Below are 23,496 nucleotides of genomic sequence, written 5' to 3'. Positions count from 1 at the left end.
CCAGATTTCAAAAGAACATGACTGCACAGCACGTAGATCATATACACCACAGAGGCTTAGTGTACATCAGAGACAAACATTCATTAAGTCGCTGATGGGACTGTGTGGGCCGTAGTCCATTTTGTGTCAAGTACAAAGCTCTGTGCCAGTTAGCTTTGAGGCTCACACAAAAGGCCCATTGTGTGGCCAGGATTCCCCTGCTGACCCCTTTCATTGTCATCCCAGCGGACAGTTCCGGAACGCCGCACATACCTTTGGAATTCCGAATTCCGCTCCGGAGCACTCTATGGCTGGCCTGGCTGGGGTTTTATCCAATGCCAGCTGATATTCCCGGGGATGGGAATGGGTTGGGAGAACAGGTAATGACCAATGATGTACAGTACCAGTCAAAAGTTTGGACACAGCTACTCATTCAAGGGTTTTTCTTTATTTTTACTATTTTCTACATTGTAGAATAATAGTGAAGACATCAAAACTATGAAATAACACATATGGAATCATGTAGTAACCAAAAAAGTGTTAAACAAATCAAAATAGATTTTATATTTGAGATTTTTCAAATAGCCACCCTTTGCCTTGATGACAGCTTTGCACACTCTTGGCATTCTCTCAACCAGCTTCACCTGGAATGGTTTTCCAACAGTCTTGAAGGAGTTCCCAAATATGCTTAGCACTTGATGGCTGCTTTACCTTCATTCTGCCGTCTGACTCATCCCAAACCATCTCAATTGGGTTGAGGTTGGGGGATTGTGTAGGCCAGGTCATCTGATGCAGCACTCCATCACTCTCCTTCTTGGTAAAATAGCCCTTACACAGCCTGGAGGTGTGTTGGGTCATTGTGCTGTTGGAAAAACAAATGATAGTCCCACTAAGCGCAAACCAGATGGGATGGCGTATCGCTGCAGAATGCTGTGGTAGCCATGCTGGTTAATTGTGCCTTGAATTCTAAATAAATCACAGACAGTGTCACCAGCAAAGCACCCACACACCATAACACCTCCTCCTCCATGCTTTACGGTGGGAAATACACATGCAGAGATCATCCGTTCACCCACAACGCGTCTCACAAAGACACAGTGGTTGGAACCAAAAATCTCAAATTTGGACTCCAGACCAAAGGACAAATTTCCACCGGTCTAATGTCCATTGCTCGTGTTTCTTGGCCCAAGCAGGTCTCTTCTTCTTATTGATGTATTTTAGTAGTGGTTTCTTTGCAGCAATTCGACCATGAAAGCCTGATTCACACAGTCCCCTCTGAACAGTTGATGTTGAGATGTGTCTGTTACTTGAACTCTGTGAAGCATTTATTTGGGCTGCAATTTCTGAGGCTGGTAACTCTAATGAACTTATCCTCTGCAGCAGAGGTAACTCTGGGTCTTCCATTCCTATGGTGGTCCTCATGAGAGCCAGTTCCATCATAGCGCTTTATGTTTTTTTGCGACTGCACTTGAAGAAACTTTCTAAGTTCTTGAAATGTTCCGGATTGACATGTCTTAAAGTAATGATGAACTGTCGTTTCTCTTTGCTTATTTGAGCTGTTCTTGCCATAATATGGACTTGGTCTTTTACCAAATAGGGCTATCTTCTGCATACCCCCCATACCTTGTCACAACACAACTGATTGGCTCAAATGCAGTAAGAAGGAAAGAAATTCCACAAATTAACTTTTAAGAAGGCACACCTGTTAATTGAAATGCATTCCAGGTGACTACCTCATGAAGCTGGTTGAGAGAATGCCAAGAGTGTGCAAAGCTGTCATCAAGGCAAAGGGTGGCTATTTGAAGAATCTCAAATATAAAATCTATTTTGGTTACTACATGACTCCGTATGTGTTATTTCATTGTTTTGATGTCTTCACTATTATTCTCCAATGTAAAAATAAAGAAAAACCCTTGAATGAGTAGGTGTGTCCAAACTTTTGACTGGTAGTGTATATAAACCCTGGGTTGCTGTTTCAAGGACAAAATTACATGTATTTAAGTATTTTTGTTGTTGTAGTGGGGACAGTAACATAAGTACGTTCTAAAAATGTTTCCATATATCATTACAGATATATATGTTTAGCTCACATATGATAATGTAAAAGTATGCATTAAGGCTTCTGTAATAGAATAAACATGGCACAACAAATGTAAACATGAATAAATGCATTTCTATAGTTTCCAAAATATTTTTCACAATGGTGGGGGAGTGCCAAGATGGAGACGCAGTGGCTTCAAAACAGTGCCCCGTCAGTCATCTATTGTATATATAATCTATTGATAATGACAGATGGTAATTGTTAATTTAACACCGAAACGAGGTGGTCTTAAAGGGATAATCCACCCCCAGAAATAAAAATCATGAAACTCCTAGCAATTTGGTAAAAGCCTATGTTCTATCAGTGTGTAAAATAAAATGCAATAGTCCAGGTAGCCATGATTAGCTGTTCAGGAGTCTTATGGCTTGGGGGTGGAAGCTGTTAAGAAGCCTTTTGGACCTAGACTTGGCACTCCGGTACCGGTTGCCGTGCGGTAGCAGAGAGAACAGTCTATGACTAGGGTGGCTGGAGTCTTTGACAATTTTTAGGGCCTTCCTCTGACACCGCCTGGTATAGAGGTCCTGGATGGCAGGAAGCTTGGCCCCAGTGATGTACTGGGCCGTACGCACTACCCTCTGTAGTGCCTTGCGGTCAGAGGCCGAGCAGTTGCCATACCAGGCGGTGATGCAACCAGTCAGGATGCTATCGATGGTGCAGCTGTATAACTTTTTGAGGATCTGAGGACCCATGCCAAATCTTTTCAGTCTCCTGAGGGGGAATAGGCTTTGTCGTGCCCTCTTCACGACTGTCTTGGTGTGTTTGGGCCATGATAGTTTGTTGGTGATGTGGACACCAAGAAACTGGCTCTCATGAGAGAGAATTTTGTAGTCGACTTGAGCTGCAACAGATTTCGACAACAATTTTCACGTTGCTACCAACCTTGTTATAACAACAAAATGAAACATTTGTTCAAAAAACATATTGTTTTCACATATTAGTGTTATTTAACACTTTAACACTGTTAATCATGGGAATTAGTGGTTTGGGGTGGATTATGCCTTTAAGGAGTCCTCTCTGCAAAAGCCCAGCTCTAATTTGCACTGAAGCGAGAGCAGAGTAAAGTTTACACAGGGGATGAAGAGGGAGAAATACCCTCATTCCCTAAAGAGACTACTGAGAACGGAAATCCTTACTGAGAGAGAGAGAGTAACACACACACACACATGCAGAGAGGCATAGCCAAACACGTTTTCAGAGACACACTCCGGCAGACAGTCAAACACTCTTACGGAGTGTTTGACTGTCTGAATGCATGAATGAAGGCACACATGCACATGCACGCACGCACGCACTGATATGCCCTAAATTACGTCAAGTTTCTATATGGTTGCAGATCTGATGAATCAGTCAAATACATACTTTTGTTATTGACCAAATACTTATTTTCCATCATAATTTGCAAATAAATTCATAAAAAATCCTACAATGTGATTTTCTGGATTATAGTTGACGTGTACCTATGATGAAAATTACAGGCCTCTCTCATCTTTTTAAGTGGGAGAACTTGCACAATTGGTGGCTGACTAAATACTTTTTTTCCCCCACTGTATATATATATATATATATATATATATATATATATATATATATATATATATATATATATATTTGCATTGAGCCAAAATAATGTAAATTTCAGTGCGATTAGGAACCATCAACAACCAATCCTTAAAAGAATACATTAAAGAAAGATCTGTTTGATTTGACTATATCCAACACTGAGTGACAAAGATTGATATAATTGAAATTCAGCTTGCAGGAACGGCTACTGGAACGAGTTGTCAACATCTCCATGGCCAGGAGGAACAATCTCATCTGCTGAGAGATGAGATGAAATTAGTTTGTCATACAGGTAAAGTAAATACAATACAGCACTACAAGACAATCACACAAAACATAAATATAACTGTAGAGAAGCTAGTAAAATAGTACAGTACTAGTGTGCAAAAGCCAATAAAGTGACTGGGTAGTGTCGTGTGTTGACTGCTAACTGGTGTTGTTGAAGGCCCGGATGGCAGTGGGCAATATGTATTTAATTCATATTGATATTAAGGATTCATATTGAGAGTCATGACTATTGACTCTCTCTCTGACAGACAAACAAAAAGAGATCTCTAACACACACAAACTACTAGGTCATCATTCTTACCTTAGCTGAGTGCTCCATGATAATAAGAGCACTTCCTCCCAGCTGCCCACTGCACTGAGGCTAGGAAACACTATCACCACCGATAAATCTACAATAATCGAGAATTTCAACAAGCATTTTGCTACGGCTGGCCATGCTTTCCACCTGGCTACCACTACCCTGGCCACCAGCTCTGCACCCTCCGCTGCAACTTGCCCATGCCCCCCCCCGCTTCTCCTTCACACAAATCCAGACAGCTGATGTTCTGAAAGAGCTGCAAAATCTGGACCCCTACAAATCTTCTGGGCTAGACAATCTGGACCCTTTCTTTCTAAAACTAGCCGCCGAAATTGTCGCAACCCCTATTACTAGCCTGTTCAACCTCTCTTTCGTAACGTCTGAGATCCCCAGAGATTGGAAAGCTGCCGTCATCCCCCTCTTCAAAGGGGGTGACACTCTAGATCCAAACTGTTACAGACCCAAATCCATCCTGCCCTGCCTTTCAAAAGTTTTTGAAAGCCAAGTCAACAAACAGATCACCGACCATTTCGAATCCCACCGTACCTTCTCCGCTATGCAATCCGGTTTCGAGCTGGTCATGGGTGCACTTCAGCCACGCTCAAGGTCCTAAACGATATTATAACCGTGATCGATAATAGACAGTACTGTGCAGCCGTTTTCATTGACCTGGCCAAGGCTTTCGACTCTGTCAACCACCGCATTCTTATTGGCAGACTAAATAGCCTTGGTTTCTCAAATGACTGCCTCGCCTGGTTCACCAACTACTTCTCAGATAGAGTTCAATGTGTCAAATCGGAGCGCCTGTTGTCTGGACCTATGGCAGTCTCTATGGGGGTGCCACAGGGTTCAATTCTTGGGCCGACTCTTTTCTCTGTGTATATCAATGACGTCGCTCTTGCTGCTGGTGACTCTCAGATCCACCTCTACGCAGACGACACCATTTTGTATACATCTGGCCCTTCATTGGACACTGTGTTAACAAACCTCCAAACGAGCTTCAATGCCATACAACACTCCTTCAGTAGCCTCCAACTGCTCTTAAACACTAGTAAAACGAAATGCATGCTCTTCAACCGAACGCTGCTTGCACCCGCCCACCCGACTAGAATCACTACTCTCGACGGGTCTGACCTAGAGTATGTGGACAACTACAAATATCTAGGTGTCTGGTTAGACTGTAAACTCTCCTTCCAGACTCACATTAAGAATCTCCAATCCAAAGTTAAATCTAGAATCGGGTTTCCTATTTCGCAACAAAGCCTCCTTCACTCATGCTGCCAAACATGCCCTCGTAAAACTGACTATCCTACCGATCCTTGACTTCGGCGATGTCATTTACAAAATAGCCTCCAACACTCTACTCAGCAAATTGGATGTAGTCTATCACAGTGCCATCCGTTTTGTCTCCAAAGCCCCATATAATACCCACCACTGTGACCTGTACGCTCTTGTTGGCTGGTCCTCACTACATATTCGTCGCCAAACCCACTGGCTCCAGGCCATCTATAAATCACTGCTAGGCAAATCCCCGCCTTATCTTAGCTCATTGGTCACCATAGCAACACCCACCCGTAGTATGCGCTCCAGCAGGTATATCTCACTGGTCATCCCCAAAGCCAACACCTCCTTTGGCCGCAATTCCTTCCAGTTCTATGCTGCCAATGACTGGAACAAATTGCAAAAATCTCTGAAGCTGGAGACACTTATCTCCCTCACTAACTTTAAGCATCAGTTGTCAGAGCACCTTACCGATCACTGCACCTGTACACAGCCCATCTGAAATTAGCCCGCCCAACTACCTCATCCCTATATTGTTATTTATTTTGCAAATTTGTACCCCAGTATCTCTATTTGCACATCATCTCTTGCACATCTATCATTCCAGTGTTAATACTAATTGTAATTATTTTGCACTATAGCCTATTTCTTGCCTTACCTCCATAACTTGCTACATTTGCACACACTGTATATATATGTATTTCTGTTGTATTTTTGACTTTGTTTTGTTTTACCCCATATGTAACTCTGTGTTGTTGTTTTTATCGCACTGCTTTGCTTTATCTTGGCCAGGTCGCAGTTGTAAATGAGAACTTGTTCTCAACTGGTTTACCTGGTTAAATAAAGGTGAAATAAAAAATAAATAAAATAAATGATGACGACCCCCTTGGATCCAGCACTGGCCACCAGATGCATGAGCCTGGCCACTCCCTTCACCATCTTACCCTGAGGGAAAAAACATGTTTCAGTGCTTTATCAGTCTTTTTTATTTGGGTCCACAATAAAGTACATTTTCATGGAGGCCCACATTTTTTGAAAACACACACACAGAAGGGTCTCTCTTCCTCTTCAAACCTCTCTCTCTCTCTCTCTCTCTCTCTCTCTCTCTCTCTCTCTCTCTCTCTCTCTCTCTCTCTCTCTCTCTCTCTCTCTCTCTCTCTCTCTCTCTCTCTCTCTCTCTCTCTCTCTCTCTCTCTCTCTCTCTCTCTCTCTCTCTCTCTCTCTCTCTCTCTCTCTCTCTCTCTCTCTCTCTCTCTCTCTCAATTACAATTAACTAGTTAGCTACCTAGCTTGTTTTGTGGGATACAGGGACGATAAATGCCATCGCTGGTGAAATAGTCAGTGAAACATTTAGGCTAATGTTAGCTATAGCAGCTTGTCTTCAAACTTGTATTCAATAGTATTAGTACTGTCACTCCAACAACACTGGCTGTAGCCTGCCTTGAACAATACCAAGAAGCAGGTAGTGAAGGTCTGATAGTTTATAAAGTCTAGCTAATGCATTGTGTACTTAACTAGCTAGCTTACCATACCTAATGCATTGTGTACTTAACTAGCTTGCTATCTTAACATACCTAATGCATTGTGTACTTAACTAGCTAGCTAGCTTAACATACCTAATGCATTGTGTACTTAACTAGCTAGCTAGCTTAACATACCTAATGCATTGTATACTTAACTAGCTAGCTTAACATACCTAATGCATGTGTACTTAACTAGCTAGCTAGCTTAACATACCTTGCTTGCTCCTCGTTGAAGATGCTCTCATTTCTCCATCCATGATCTGAGGTGACAGACGATTATTGGGACGACTCGTAAAATAATCCTTGATTACCGGTAATTCAGAGCATAGTGGCAGGTGGTGAAAGGTTGTGGTGGTTAGGGAGACGGTGATTGACATGGGGAAAGGTTTCAGTGTAACACCTGCTAATCAGGCTTGGAGTTACATGCCTCCCTCTCACATGCCCTGTGGTGTGCCTACTGCTCAGTCAGCTAGCCTGGGACACAGAGAACACACTACTCACAGATTCCCTCTGTGATAGACAAAGTGTGTGCGGTACGAACATGAGCGTGTGAGGGTGTGAGACAGCCTGCACGTGTGTAGGAGGAGGGAAACTATCTAAAAGATTGATGACAAAGTTAAAATGCTGTCAGATCTTTTCTGTGATCGACTCGCTGTGTCTGAAGTCAAAGATGACTGATCTTGACAATACTGGTCCTGGCCTCAGAGATAACACCAGATAATAGATTGACTACCGTGCTGCTGTGGTATGGTATTATAACATGAATATCTCAAGATAGATAGAAAACCCACTCGAGCTCTCTCTTCCGTCCTATGACTGGCAATCTCTTTGAAGCTCCCTCAATTTAAATGAGATTTGATTCGAAATAGTCTGTGTCTTTTCATTCAAAACGGCGATCATAAGAATTCCACTGAGACTGACGCATTAAGTTCTGCAACTAGCTACCTTCTCTAAAAGAGCTAGGCTATTCAAAGCGTGTAAATCTATTGATGTGGAGAGAGAGAGAGAGAAGGAAAGCGCAGCTGTCAAAATATCACCAAGGGATCCGTATTAAGACAATTAAATACAGTTTGGAAAAATACAAAAAGAGTCTCCGACATTCTTTATATACTTCTACTGGTACGTCAGAACCTATTCTACCTTGACACAGCGGTCTGTTGGACTAATTAACAGTGTGACATGAGCCGTGGATAAGGCCGTTTCTCATCACACACACCGTGGTCAAGGCCGTTTCTCATTAAGCTCTCATCAGCAATTAAACAGCATTAACCTTTGGTCCCCATCCCACCCCCCCTTCACCCCTGACATCTCAGCTGTTTGCAGATCCGTGTTTGAAAAGGTGTTTGAGTTTGGCTCTCCCTCTCCTCTAAATATAGCCATTCCCTCTAACCAGGAAAAGAGAAAGGGACTGGATAAACATGGTGGGGTTGTTCTGTGAACTGAACAAAATGGTGTGGAGAAATGGAGGGTGGTTTGGTTTACCTGTCCCTTTGTTGCGGTCCACAAAGCAATACTTGAGCTCGTATTCTCTCAGAATGTCATGGACCTCCTGCAGAGAGAGAGAGAGGGAGAAAGAGAGAAAGAGAGAGAGAGAGAGAGAGAGATAGAGAGAGAGAGAGTTTAGACATGGAAAAATCAGGATTCTTTGAAACAACGGTTTGACAGTTTAGTTTTTTTTTCTCCAGATACTGTAACGATCCCGGCAGTCTGAGTCGGGTCCTGTCTGTGGACTAGTTTTTCTGCTCGTGATCTCCAGTTTCCCGAGGGTTCTGGAACGCTCCGGGGAGCTCTCTTGATTTCCGCACCTGCATCCCATCAGCAATCTGCACACCTGGTCCTGATCATCACCCTTCTTAGGCTCTGGCCTAACATCCATTCCCTGCCGGATCGTTAGCCATGAACATCACTCGTCCGGAACCTTCATCCAACCTCTGCCTGGTGGTCGGCGGCTGCCGAGCCATGATTGGATCAACCACTGCACCCCTAACAACCAATCAACGCCGCCCGCTCTGTTCCCTGGATTATTCAGCATCACTCTTGAATTTGTAAATAAACACTCACCTTCGTTTCAACTTACCTTGTCCTGGTCTGCTTCTGGGTTCTGGCTTTGTAACTCGTGACAGAACGATCCGGCCAGTAATGAACCCAGCGGACCTGGACTCTGTTCGCCATGCCATTACCCATCAGGAGAAGATGTTGGGCCATCATAGCACGGAGCTACAGGAGATCGCGTTGGCAGTTCGGAACCTTTCTACCGGTCTGACGGAGGTCCAGAACCAGCGCAAATTTCCGGTGGAGGATCCACTACCGGTTTCACCCATCTCGCCTGCCGCGTCTGGAGCGGTGTCCTTCCGTGAGCCCAAGGTTCCGACGCCGGATAAATATGAGGGGGAGCTGGGAAGATGCCGTTCTTTCCTTATGCAGTGTGGGTTAGTGTTCGATCTACAGCCCTACTCTTATGCCACAGACAAGGCTAGGATAGCCTTTGTGATTGAGTTGCTGCGTGGTCGAGCGCTGGAGTGGGCTTCAGCCGTTTGGGAACGACAAGACCCCTGCATGGCTTCATACCAGGGGTTCACGGCCGAGATGAGGAAGCTTTTCGACCATTCCGTCCGAGGGAGGGACGCAGCTAGGCGCCTGTTTTCGCTTCACCAAGGAACTCGCAGCGTGGCCGACTTCGTGATCGAGTTCAAGACGTTGGCTGTGGAGAGTGGGTGGAATGAGGAGTCTCTGCAAGCGGCCTTTTACCAGGGTCTGTCGGAGCAGCTCAAGGATGAGTTGATCTCCTATCCGGAGCCTAGTGACCTGGACAGCTTGGTAGCCTTGTCTATTCGGGTGGATAATCGAGTCCGAGAGCGAAGGAGGGAGAAGCAATGGGGTCCGTCCAATCGATCAGCTTCTCAGGTTCCAGTCGGGTCGGGGATTGGACCAGAATACGTCGATCATCGTCCACCACACAGGATTAGTGGAGAGGTCCTGTCTCCCGATTCGGAACCAATGCAAGTAGGGCGGCACGGGTTAACCAAGGAGGAACGCCAACTCAGACGTAGGACTAACTGTTGCCTCTACTGTGGTGGTTCGGGACATTACCTCGCCACCTGTTCCCGGCGGTCGTCAAACTGCGCGGCTCGCTAAAGTTGGGAGGACTTTTAGCGAGCCAGTTTCGACCTCTCAATACCTCTGTCAGACCCCGTTTTCCGGCTACCCTTGTGAACAGGAATCAGAGCTTAGCGATTAACGCTTTTATCGATTCAGGTGCCGATGGAAGCTTTCTTGATGCCGAGTTGGTGGAACAGCTGGGGCTTTCCAAGGAGCAATTGCCGGAAGCCATTGAAGCGACCACTCTGAACGGCAGTAGTCTGGCACGTATCACGATGAGGACTGAACCGGTTAAGATGCTGTTGTCGGGAATCATTCGGAGATGATTTCATTCTTCATTCTGCCGTCTTCCCATGTTCCTCTGGTCCTTGGATACCCCTGGCTGAAGGAACACAATCCCACGTTCGATTGGGTGACGGGCAAGGTAACGAGTTGGAGCCTGGATTGTCATGCTAACTGTCTCAAGACTGCCTGTCCCCATTCGGTTCCCAGTCAGGTGATTGAGGCTAAACCCCCAGATTTGTCCCTGGTTCCCGAGACATATCACGATTTGGGGGAAGTGTTCAGTAAGCAGAAGGCTCTGTCACTCCCTCCCCACCGACCATATGATTGTGCCATCAACCTGTTCCCTGGAGCGGTCTACCCCAAGGGAAGGTTATACAGCATCTCCCGCCCTGAACGTGAGGCTTTGGAGACCTACATCAAGGAGTCCCTAGCTGCTGGTCTCGTTCGTCCCTCGTCATCACCCCTGGGGGCAGGATTCTTCTTTGTGGGTAAGAAGGATGGCTCTCTTCGACCGTGTATTGATTATCGGGGGTTGAATGACATCACGGTCAAGAACAAGTATCCCCTGCCCTTGATGAGTTCTGCCTTCGACTCCTTACAGGGTGCTACGGTGTTCACCAAGCTAGACCTACGCAATGCGTATCACATGGTCCGGATCAGAGAGGGAGACGAGTGGTTGACGGGTTTCAATACACCGATGGGTCACTCGAGTATCAGGTGATGCCGTTTGGACTGACCAATGCTCCAGCGGTATTCCAGAGTATGGTGAACGACGTCCTGAGAGATATGATCGGTCTCTTTGTGTTTGTTTATCTGGATGACATTCTGATCTTCTCGAAGGAACCTTCCGACCACGTCCAGCATGTCCGGCAGGTTCTGCAGCGATTGTTGGAGAATCGCCTGTTCGTGAAGGCCGAGAAGTGCGAGTTTCACGCCCACACGACATCCTTTCTCGGGTACATCATCTCCAGGGGAGAGATTAGGATGGACCAGGAGAAGGTTAGAGCGGTTCTGGAATGGGCCCAGCCCGGTACGAGATTGCAGCTCCAGAGATTTTTGGGGTTTGCGAATTTCTACCGCAGATTCATCCGGGATTACAGCCGTGTGGCCGCTCCGTTAACTGCCTTGACTTCCAGTATCAGGAGCTTCAAGTGGAATCCGGAGGCGGATCGAGCGTTTCTGGATTTGAAGAGGCGATTCACCAACGCACCGATTCTCTCTCAACCGGACACGGCCCGTCAGTTCGTCGTTGAAGTGGGACGCGTCTGATGTGGGAGTTGGCGCCATCCTGTCGCAGCGATGCTCCACGGACAGTAAACTCCATCCCTGCGCCTACTACTCTCGTCGCCTTTCGCCTGCGGAGAGGAATTACGATGTGGGTAACCGGGAGCTGCTCGCGGTGAAACTTTGCCTTGGAGGAGTGGCGCCACTGGTTGGAGGGGGCGGAGCAACCGTTTATTGTCTGGACTGACCACAAGAATCTTGCTTACGTGCAATCGGCTAGACGTCTCAACTCCCGTCAGGCCAGGTGGTCGTTGTTTTTCGGACGATTCAATTTTTCCCTGACGTTCCGACCTGGATCTAAGAACGGCAAGGCGGACGCCTTGTCTCGGATGTTCTCCAAGACGGAGGAGAGTGGGGCCAAGACCGAGACAATTCTCCCCCGGAACTGCGTCGTGGGAGCTGTTAGGTGGAAGATTGAGGAGGAGGTGATGGCGGCCCTTCGGACGCAGCCCGGTCCCGGTAACGGTCCACCCGGTCGGTTGTTTGTGCCTGAGTCGGTTCGTCCTGCGGTCCTCAAATGGTCCCACGCCAGCAAGATGGCTTGTCACCCTGGCGTGGCTCGGACGATGGCGTTTCTTCGCAGACGTTTTGGTGGCCTGCCATGGCCGAGGATACTCGGGGTTATGTTGCTGCCTGTCCAGTGTGTGCGCAGAATAAGAGTACCAATCGGCCCAGCTCTGGACTACTTCACCCCCTTCCTATTCCCCGGCGACCATGGTCGCATCTGGCCCTGGACTTTGTCACTGGGTTGCCCGCTTCTGAGGGGAACACGGTCGTTCTGACTATCGTGGACAGATTCAGCAAGTTCGCCCACTTTGTGCCAATTGCCAAGCTTCCCTCTGCCTCGGAGACGTCCGAGATCCTGGTTAGGGAGGTTTTCAGGGTCCACGGTTTGCCCAGTGATATCGTTTCCGACCGTGGCCCTCAGTTTACCTCTGCTGTCTGGAAGTCCTTCTGTTTGGCCATTGGAGCTACAGTCAGTCTCACATCTGGTTTTCACCCCCAATCTAATGGTCAGGCGGAGAGAGCCAACCAGAAGATGGAATCCACGCTACGCTGCCTGGCCTCTTCCAACCCCACCTCCTGGGTCTCTCAGTTGCCTTGGGTTGAGTATGCCCACAATACTCTCCCTACATCTGCCACTGGGATGTCTCCCTTCCAGTGCCTGTATGGCTACCAACCTCCCTTGTTCCCTTCTCAGGAGAAGGAGCTCTCAGTGCCTTCTGTTCAGGCCCATATTCGTCGTTGCCACCGGACCTGGCATCGGGCCAGAAAGGCACTCCTTAGAGTTTCGGACCGGTATCAGCTCCAGGCGAATCGTCGCCGGATCCCCGCTCCCACCTATACCATCGGAGATAGGGTCTGGTTGGCCACACGGGATCTTCCTTTACGGACTGAGTCTAGGAAGTTGTTACCGAAGTTCATTGGTCCGTTTGTGGTGGAGAAGGTGATCAATCCGGTGGCAGTTCGACTCAAACTCCCGAGGACGCTCAGAGTCCATCCCACCTTTCATGTCTCCTGCCTCAAGCCTGTTTTCCTCAGTCCTCTGTTGCCTCCTCCGCCTCCTCCTCCTCCTCCTCGGATGATCGGAGGTGGTCCTGCCTACACGGTGCGACGCATCATGGATTCCAGACGGCGGGGCCGGGGTTTCCAGTATCTCGTGGACTGGGAGGGGTATGGTCCTGAAGAGAGGAGTTGGATTCCGCGGCGACAGATCCTAGATGCTGATCTCATCCGTGACTTCTACCGCCTCCATCCTGGCGCTCCGGGGAGTCCGCCCGGTGGCGTTCGTCGGAGGGGGGGTACTGTAACGATCCCGGCAGTCTGAGTCGGGTCCTGTCTGTGGACTAGTTTTTCTGCTCGTGATCTCCAGTTTCCCGAGGGTTCTGGAACGCTCCGGGGAGCTCTCTTGATTTCCGCACCTGCATCCCATCAGCAATCTGCACACCTGGTCCTGATCATCACCCTTCTTAGGCTCTGGCCTAACATCCATTCCCTGCCGGATCGTTAGCCATGAACATCACTCGTCCGGAACCTTCATCCAACCTCTGCCTGGTGGTCGGCGGCTGCCGAGCCATGATTGGATCAACCACTGCACCCCTAACAACCAATCAACGCCGCCCGCTCTGTTCCCTGGATTATTCAGCATCACTCTTGAATTTGTAAATAAACACTCACCTTCGTTTCAACTTACCTTGTCCTGGTCTGCTTCTGGGTTCTGGCTTTGTAACTCGTGACAGATACAGTGCCTTCGGAAAGTATTCCTTCACTTTTTCAACATTTTGTTAGGTTACAGCCTTATTCTAAAATTGATTAAATTGATTTTTTTCCCCTCATTATGAAAAGCAAAAACAGGTTTAGCAAATGTATTTTTAAAAAACCCTGGAAGAATCACATTTACATAAGTATTCAGACCCTTTACATTTACATTTTAGTCATTTAGCAGACGCTCTTATCCAGAGCGACTTACAGTTAGTGAGTGCATACATTTTCATACTGGCCCCCCGTGGGAAACGAACCCACAACCCTGGCGTTGCAAGCGCCATGCTCTACTAACTGAGCTACAGGGGACTATACTCAGTACTTTGTGTACCAAGCTGTATTTGGGGAGTTTCTCCCATTCTTCTCTGCAGATCCTCTCAAGCTCCGGCAAGTTGGATGGGGAGCGTTGCTGCACAGCTATTTTCAGGTCTCTCCAGAGATGTTCGATCGGGTTCAAGTCCGGGCTCTGGCTGGGCCGCTCTGTCCTCCACTCATTCAGAGACTTGTCCCGAAGCCACTCCTGCGTTGTCTTGGCTGTGTGATTAGGGTCGTTGTCCTGTTGGAAGGTGAACCTTCGCCCCAGTCTGAGGTCCTGAGCGCTCTGGAGCAGGTTTTCATCAAGGATCTCACTGTTCATCTTTCAAACCAAATCAAATCAAACAATGCAAATAGTCCGGGTAGCCATTTCATTAGCTGTTCAGGAGTCTTATGGCTTTGCCTCAATCCTGACTAGTTTCCCAGTCCCTGTCGCTGAAAAACATCCCCACAGCATGATGCTGCCACCACCATGCTTCACCGTAGGGATGGTGCCAGGTTTCCTCCAGACGTGACACTTGGCATTCAGGCCAAAGAGTTCAATCTTGGTTTCATCAGACCAGAGAATCTTGTTTCTCATGGTCTGAGAGTTATTAGGTGCCTTTTGGCAAACTCCAAGCAGGCTGTCATGTGCCTTTAACTGAGGAGTGGCTTCCGCTTCCATAAAGGCTTGATTGGTGGAGTGCTACAGAGATGGTTGTCCTTCTGGAAGGTTCTCCCTTCTAGAAGGACAATCTTGATTACTGTCCAGTCGTGTGGTCCAGTGCTGCAAGGAAAGACCTAATTAAGCTGCAGCTGGCCCAAAAGAGAGCGGCACGTCTTGCTATTCATTGTAATCAGAGGGCTGATATAAATACTATGCATGCCAGTCTCTCTTGGCTAAGAGTTGAGGAGAGACTGACTGCATCACTTCTTCTTTTTATAAGAAATATTAATATGTTGAAAATCCCAAATTGTTTGCATAGTCAACTTACACACAGCTCTGACACACACACTTACCCCACCAGACATGCCAACAGGGGTCTTTTCATAGGCCCCCAAATCCAGAACAAATTCAAGAAAGCGTACAGTATTATATAGAGCCATTATTGCATGGAACTCCGTTCCATCTCATTTTGCTCAAATAATCAGCAAACCTGGTTTCAAAAAACAGATAAAGCAACACATCACGGCACAACGCCTCACCCCTATTTGACCTACAGTTGAAATCGGAAGTTTACATACACTTAGGTCCACACATTTCTTGTTAACAAACTATAGTTTTGGCAAGTCTGTTAGAACATCTACTTTGTGCATGACACAAGTAATTTTTCCAACAATTGTTTACAGACAGATTATTTCACTTATAATTCCCTGTATCACAATTCCAGTGGGTCAGACGTTTACATACACAAAGTTGACTGTGCCTTTAAACAGCTTGGAAAATTCCAGAAAATAATGTCATGGCTTTAGAAGCTTCTGATAGGCTAATTGACATCATTTGAGTCAATTGGAGGTGTATCTGTGGATGTATTTCAAGAACTACCTTCAAACTCAGTGCCTCTTTGTTTGACATTATGGGAAAATCAAAAGAAATCAGCCAAGACCTCAGAAAAACATTGTAGACCTCCACAAGTCTGGTTCATCCTTGGGAGCAATTTCCAAACGCCTGAAGGTACCACGTTCATCTGTACAAACAATAGTAGGCAAGTATAAACACCATGAGACCACGCAGCCATCATTCCGCTCAGGAAGGAGACGTGTTCTGTCTCCTAGAGATGAACGTACTTTGGTGCGAAAAGTGCAAATCAATCCCAAAACAACAGTAAAGGAACTTGTGAAGATGCTGGAGGAAACAGGTAGAAAAGTATCTACAGTGGGGGAAAAAAGTATTTAGTCAGCCACCAATTGTGCAAGTTCCCCCACTTAAAAAGATGAGAGGCCTGTAATTTTCATCATAGGTACACGTCAACTATGATAGACAAATTGAGAGAAAAAAATCCAGAAAATCACATTGTAGGATTTTTAATGAATTTATTTGCAAATTATGGTGGAAAATAAGTATTTGGTCACCTACAAACAAGCAAGATTTCTGGCTCTCACAGACCTGTAACTTCTTCTTTAAGAGGCTCCTCTGTCCTCCACTCGTTACCTGTATTAATGGCACCTGTTTGAACTTGTTATCAGTATAAAAGACACCTGTCCACAACCTCAAACAGTCACACTCCAAACTCCACTATGGCCAAGACCAAAGAGCTGTCAAAGGACACCAGAAACAAAATTGTAGACCTGCACCAGGCTGGGAAGACTGAATCTGCAATAGGTAAGCAGCTTGGTTTGAAGAAATCAACTGTGGGAGCAATTATTAGGAAATGGAAGACATACAAGACCACTGATAATCTCCCTCGATCTGGGGCTCCACGCAAGATCTCACCCCGTGGGGTCAAAATGATCACAAGAACGGTGAGCAAAAATCCCAGAACCACACGGGGGAACCTAGTGAATGACCTGCAGAGAGCTGGGACCAAAGTAACAAAGCCTACCCTCAGTAACACACTACGCCGCCAGGGGACTCAAATCCTGCAGTGCAGACGTGTCCCCCTGCTTAAGCCAGTACATGTCCAGGCCCGTCTGAAGTTTGCTAGAGTGCATTTGGATGATCCAGAAGAGGATTGGGAGAATGTCATATGGTCAGATCAAACCAAAATAAAACTTTTTGGTAAAAACTCAACTCGTCGTGTTTGGAGGACAAAGAATGATGAGTTGCATCCAAAGAACACCATACCTACTGTGAAGCATGGGGGTGGAAACATCATGCTTTGGGGCTGTTTTTCTGCAAAGGGACCAGGACGACTGATCCGTGTAAAGGAAAGAATGAATGGAGCCATGTATCGTGAGATTTTGAGTGAAAACCTCCTTCCATCAGCAAGGGTATTGAAGATGAAACGTGGCTGGGTCTTTCAGCATGACAATGATCCCAAACACACCGCCCGGGCAACGAAGGAGTGGCTTCGTAAGAAGCATTTCAAGGTCCTGGAGTGGCCTAGCCAGTCTCCAGATCTCAATCCCATAGAAAATCTTTGGAGGGGAGTTGAAAGTCTGTGTTGCCCAGCGACAGCCCCAAAACATCACTGCTCTAGAGGAGATCTGCATGGAGGAATGGGCCAAAATACCAGCAACAGTGTGTGAAAACCTTGTGAAGACTTACAGAAAATGTTTGACCTGTGTCATTGCCAACAAAGGGTATATAACAAAGTATTGAGAAACTTTTGTTATTGACCAAATACTTATTTTCCACCATAATTTGCAAATAAATTCATTAAAAATCCTACAATGTGATTTTCTGGAGAAAAAAAATCTCATTTTGTCTGTCATAGTTGACGTGTACCTATGATGAAAATTACAGGCCTCTCTCATCTTTTTAAGTGGGAGAACTTGCACAATTGGTGGCTGACTAAATACTTTTTTCCCCCACTGTATATCCACAGTAAAACGAGTCCTATATCGACATAACCTGAAAGGCCACTCAGCAAGGAAAAAGCCACTGCTCCAAAACCACCATAAAAAAGCCAGACTACGGTTTGCAACTGCACATGGGGACAAAGAGCGTACTTTTTGGAGAAATGTCCTCTGGTCTGATTAAACAAAAATAGAACTGTTTGGCCATAATGACCATCGTTATGTTTGGAGGAAAAAGGGGGTATTTGCAAGCCAAAGAACACCATCCCAACTGTGAAGCACGGGGGTGGCAGCATCATGCTGTGGGAGTGCTTTGCTGCAGGAGGGACTGGTGCACTTCACAAAATAGATGGCATCATGAGGAAGGAAAATGATGTTGATATATTGAAGCAACATCTCAAGACATCAGTCAGGAAGTTGAAGCTTGGTCGCAAATGGTCTTCCAAATGGACAATGACCCCAAGCATAATTCCAAAGTTCTGGCAAAATGGCTCAAGGTATTGGATTGGCCATCACAAAGCCCTGACCTCAATCCTATAGAACATTTGTGGAAAGAACTGAAAAAGCGTGTGCGTGCAAGGAGGCCTACAAACCTGACTCAGTTACACCAGCTCAGTCAGGAGGAATGGGCCAAAATTCACCCAACTTATTGTGGGAAGCTTGTGGAAGGCTACCCGAAACGTTTGACCCAAGTTAAACAATTTAAAGGCAATGCTACCAAATACTAATTGAGTGTATGTAAACTTCTGACCCACTGGGAATGTGATGAAATAAATAAAAGCTGAAATAAATCACTCTCTCTACTATTATTCTGACATTTCACATTCTTAAAATAAAGTGGTGATCCTAACTGACCTAAGACAGGGACATTTTACTAGGATTAAATGTCAGGAATTGTGAAAAACTGAGTTTAAATGTATTTGGCTAAGGTGTATGTAAACTTCCGACTTCAACTGTAGATAGTTTGTGTGTATGTATTGATATGTAGGCTATGTGTGCCTTTTTTTATTTTTATGTATGTAGTTCTGTCCTTGAGCTGTTCTTGTCTATTAATGTTCTGTATTATGTCATGTTTCATGTTTTGTGTGGACCCCAGGAAGAGTAGCTGATGCTTTTGCAACAGCTAATGGGGATCCTAATAAAATACCAAATACCCATCTCCACAGAGGAACCTCGACACAATCCAGACTCGGAGCTCTACGGACAATTCCTTCGACCTCATGGGTTTGTTTTTGCTCTGACATGCACTGTCAACTGTGGGACCTTATATAGACAAGTGTGTGCCACAGGTGGACTCCAATCAAGTTGTAGAAACATCTCAAGGATGATCAATGGAAACAGGATGCACCTGAGCTCAATTTTGTGTCTCATAGCAAAGGGTCTGAATACTTACAGTACCAGTCAGAAGTTTGGACACACCTACTCATTCTTTATTTTTACTATTTGCTACATTGTAGAATAATAGTGAAGACATCAAAACTATGAAATAACACATATGGAATCATGTAGTAACCAAATAAGTGTTAAACAAATCAAAATATATTTTATATTTGAGATTCTTCAAAGTAGCCACCCTTTGCCTTGATGACAGCTTTGCACACTCTTGGAATTCTCTCAATCAGCTTCACCTGGAATGCTTTTCCAACAGTCTTGAAGGAGTTCCCACATATGCTGAGCACTTGTTGGCTGCTTTTCCTTCACTCTGCCGTCCGACTCATCCCAAACCATCTCAATTGGGTTGAGGTCGGGGGATTGTGGAGGCCGATGCAGCACTCCATCACTCTCCTTCTTGGTAAAATAGCCCTTACACAGCCTGGAGGTGTGTTGGGTCATTGTCCTGTTGAAAACCTAAGCCCAAGTCAGATGGGATAGCGTCTCACTGCAGAATGCTGTGGTAGCCGTGCTGGTTAAGTGTGCCTTGAATTCTAAATAAATCACAGACAGTGTCACCAGCAAAACACCCCCACACCATAACACCTCCTCCTCCATGCTTTACGGTGGGAAATACACATGTGGAGATCATCCGTTCACCCACACCGCGTCTCACAAAGCCACAGCGGTTGGAACCAAAAATCTCAAATTTGGACTCCAGACCAAGGACAAATCTCCACCGGTCTAACGTCCATTGCTCGTGTTTCTTGGCCCAAGCAAGTCTCTTCTTCTTATTGGTGTCCTTTAGTAGTGGTTTCTTTGCCGCAATTCGACCATGAAGGCCTGATTCACACAGTCTCCTCTGAACAGTTGATGTTGAGATGTGTCTGTTACTTGAACTTTGTGAAGCATTTATTTGGGCTGCAATTTCTGAGGCTGGTACCTCTAATGAACTTATCCTCTGCAGCAGAGGTAACTCTGGGTCTTCCTTTCCTGTGGCGGTCCTCATGAGAGCCAGTTTCATCATAGTGCTTGATGGTTTTTGCGACTGCATTTGAAGAAACTTTCAAAGTTCTTGAAATGTTCCGGATTGACTGACCTTCATGTTTTAAAGTAATGATGGAGTGTCGTTTCTCTTTGCTTATTTGAGCTGTTCTTGCCATAATATGGACTTGGTCTTTTACCAAACAGGGCTATCTTCTGTATACCACCCCTACCTTGTCACAACACAACTGATTGGCTCAAACGCATTAAGAAGGAAATATATTCCACAAATTAACTTTTAACAAGGCACACCTGTTAATTGAAATGCATTCCAGGTGACTACCTCATGAAGCTGGTTGAGAGAATGCCAAGAGTGTGCAAAGCTGTCATCAAGGCAAAGATTCCAAATGTGTTATTTCATAGTTTTGTTGTCTTCACTATTATTCTACAATGTAAAAAATAGTAAAAATAAAGAAAAACCCGTGAATGAGTAGGTGTGTCCAAACTTTTGACTGGTAGTGTAAGTAAAGTAGGTATTTCAGATTGTTTTTTGTATACATTTGCTAAGATTTCTAAAAACCTGTTTCTGGGGAACTGCTTCCTGCGAGAAGATGTATGGCTGGTCTCTGGGGAACTTCTGCCTGGGAGAAGATGTATGGCTGGTGTCTGGGGAACTGCTGCCTGAGAGAAGATGTATGGCTGGTCTCTGGGGAACTTCTGCCTGAGAGAAGATGTATGGCTGGTCTCTGGGGAACTGCTGCCTGAGAGTAGATGTATGGCTGGTGTCTGGGGAACTGCTGCCTGAGAGAAGATGTATGGCTGGTGTCTGGGGAACTGCTGCCTGAGAGAAGATGTATGGCTGGTGTCTGGGGAACTTCTGCCTGGGAGAAGATGTATGGCTGGTCTCTGGGGAACTTCTGCCTGGGAGAAGATGTATGGCTTGTCTCTGGGGAACTGCTGCCTGAGAGTAGATGTATGGCTGGTGTCTGGGGAACTGCTGCCTGAGAGAAGATGTATGGCTGGTGTCTGGGGAACTGCTGCCTGAGAGAAGATGTATGGCTGGTGTCTGGGGAACTGCTGCCTGAGAGAAGATGTATGGCTGGTGTCTGGGGAACTGCTGCCTGCAAGAAGATGTATGGCTGGTGTCTGGGGAACTGCTGCATGAGAGAAGATGTATGGCTGGTCTCTGGGGAACTTTAAACATGACTTAGTTTAAAACATGGCATGGGGAGGTGCAGAGCAGAGCACAGGCAGGAGATGGGCTGTATATAACAGAGAGAGGCATGTGTTGTTCCGCTTCGCGCCAACACACACACACACACACACCCCACCCACCCCACGCCACATACCATCCTCTTATCACAGAGGGCCACACCCACCCACCCCACACCACGTGTCATCATCTTATCACAGAGGGCCACACACACCCCACCCCACGCCACATGTCATCCTCTTATCACAGAGGGCCACACCCACCACACCCACCCAACCCACCCCACCCCATGCCACGTGTCATCCTCTTATCACAGAGGGCCACACCCACCCCACCCCACGCCACATGTCATCCTCTTATCACAGAGGGCCACACCCACCCCACCCCATGCCACATGTCATCATCTTATCACAGAGGGCCACCCCCACCCCACCCCACGCCACGTGTCATCCTCTTATCACAGAGGGCCACACCCACCCCACCCACCCCATCCCACGCCACATGTCATCCTCTTATAACAGAGGGCCACACCCACCCCACCCACCCCATCCCACGCCACATGTCATCATCTTATCACAGAGGGCCACACACACCCCACCCCACACCACGTGTCATCCTCTTATCACAGAGGGCCACACCCACCCACGCTGGGTCACTCGTATCTAAAAACAGAGCAGCTCTTATGGGATGTAAGAGGAAATCAACGCACTTCAACAAGAGAGAACTAGAGAGAGAGATAGAGAGCAAGATAGAGAGAGAGAGAAAGAGATGGGGAGGGTAAAGAGCTGTACATCCCCTTCCTCTTCTCTCTCCTCCTCCTCCTCCTCCTCCTCCCTCCCTCCTTCCGTCTCGCTGTTACTCTCACTCTCCTTTTAAGCCCATGCACTGTCATGTGCTTCACTGTGTGTCTGTCTGGGGTGAGATTACACAGTGCTGTTGTATTTACTCAAACTTGTTTGTCTCTTTGCTCACAGATGGGTGATGGGTGGAGGGAGGGTGAAGGCCGAGAGGGGCCCTCCTGCAGCAGAACTATCCTGCTGACAAACCTCCATGAAGCCCACATCCACATCCTGTAGAACACATCACTGTCTGAGATAGTTTAGACCGCATTACATACTTTAAACATGCGTGCTGTGTCAGACCAAGTCATGCCGCGCTGAGTAGTCGTGTGCTGTGCTATTCTATTTCTACACTGCTCCGTCATAACCTTTTGAGGAAAGCCAGTTGTTTCCAAAGCATCAGCCCACCAGCTCCAGTCCCCATGGTGTGTGTCTCTGCTTGGTTGTGAGTGACTCCTAGCTGTTTCCTGCTGTGCCGGCAGGGGTCTGACATTAAACAGTACAGCACAGTCCTGCACTGAGAGCTTCAGCCTTAACTTAGTTAGCAGTAAACACAGTGGGTATACGTATATATGCTGTCTGTTTCTCTTACTGAGGGAGAACGCTCTCTGGCCGCATCCCAAATGGCACCCTATTTCCTACATAGTGTACTACTTTGTTTTAACCAGTGCCCTACTATACAGTATATGAGCCCTGGTCAAAAGTAGTGCACTATATAGGGAATAGGATGCCATTTCGGACACAGACTCCTACCAGGCATGGAGAGGAGCTGTCTAAACTCATCTCCACTCAGAGAGAGATACACTGTACATGAATCATTTATTCCTGTCTCTCTTTCTTTCTTTCTCTCTATCTATCTATCCCTCTCTTTCTCTCTCTACCTCTCTCCCTGTCTCTCTCTCTCTCTTTCTCTCCTCCTAATGCGTCTCGGTCCACAGACGGTAATGGGTCTTTAAATGTGGAGAAAGCCCTTCCCGGACACAATAACCAGAGATATGGATTAAGACATACGTCAGGATTTCTTGTCTCTCCTACACACAATCCCAGTCATAAACAGTTTATCGGCCTAGAAATAATTTGAGTGGTGAACATCTGGGCAGGCTGTGTTCCAAATGGCACTCTATTCCCTCTATAGTGCACTACTTTTGACCAGGGCTCATAGGTCTTGGGTCGAAGGTAGTGCACTATATAGGGAATAAGGTGCCATTTGGAACACACCCAGCACAGGCCAGACAGGCAGGCAGGCAGGCGAGGTGTCCAGGCCAGAGCAAAGGAGAGCAGAACTGGGCAGGACACAGGGAGATGATTAGCTAAGGCTAATGAATTACACAGGGAGTGATGTTCACACATTTACACTTCAGCTCTTAACTTGTTCT

At 46.5% G+C, this 23,496-nt stretch overlaps 1 protein-coding gene across 2 annotated transcripts in view; it reads right to left on the bottom strand.

The window, feature by feature from the left end:
- raver2 (ribonucleoprotein, PTB-binding 2) overlaps positions 1 to 23,496 on the bottom strand; it is a 125,930-nt gene that overhangs the window by 93,168 nt on the left and 9,266 nt on the right. For both annotated transcript variants that reach the window (XM_041840088.2, XM_041840089.2), the window contains exon 2: positions 8,513 to 8,579. In XM_041840088.2, the coding sequence (XP_041696022.2) occupies positions 8,513 to 8,579 (67 nt within the window). The remainder of the gene's footprint in view (positions 1 to 8,512; positions 8,580 to 23,496) is intronic.

Source organism: Coregonus clupeaformis, chromosome 20 (genome assembly GCF_020615455.1).
Source record: "Coregonus clupeaformis isolate EN_2021a chromosome 20, ASM2061545v1, whole genome shotgun sequence".
Classification (NCBI taxonomy): domain Eukaryota; kingdom Metazoa; phylum Chordata; class Actinopteri; order Salmoniformes; family Salmonidae; genus Coregonus; species Coregonus clupeaformis.
This window is presented reverse-complemented; position numbering and strand designations above follow the sequence as displayed.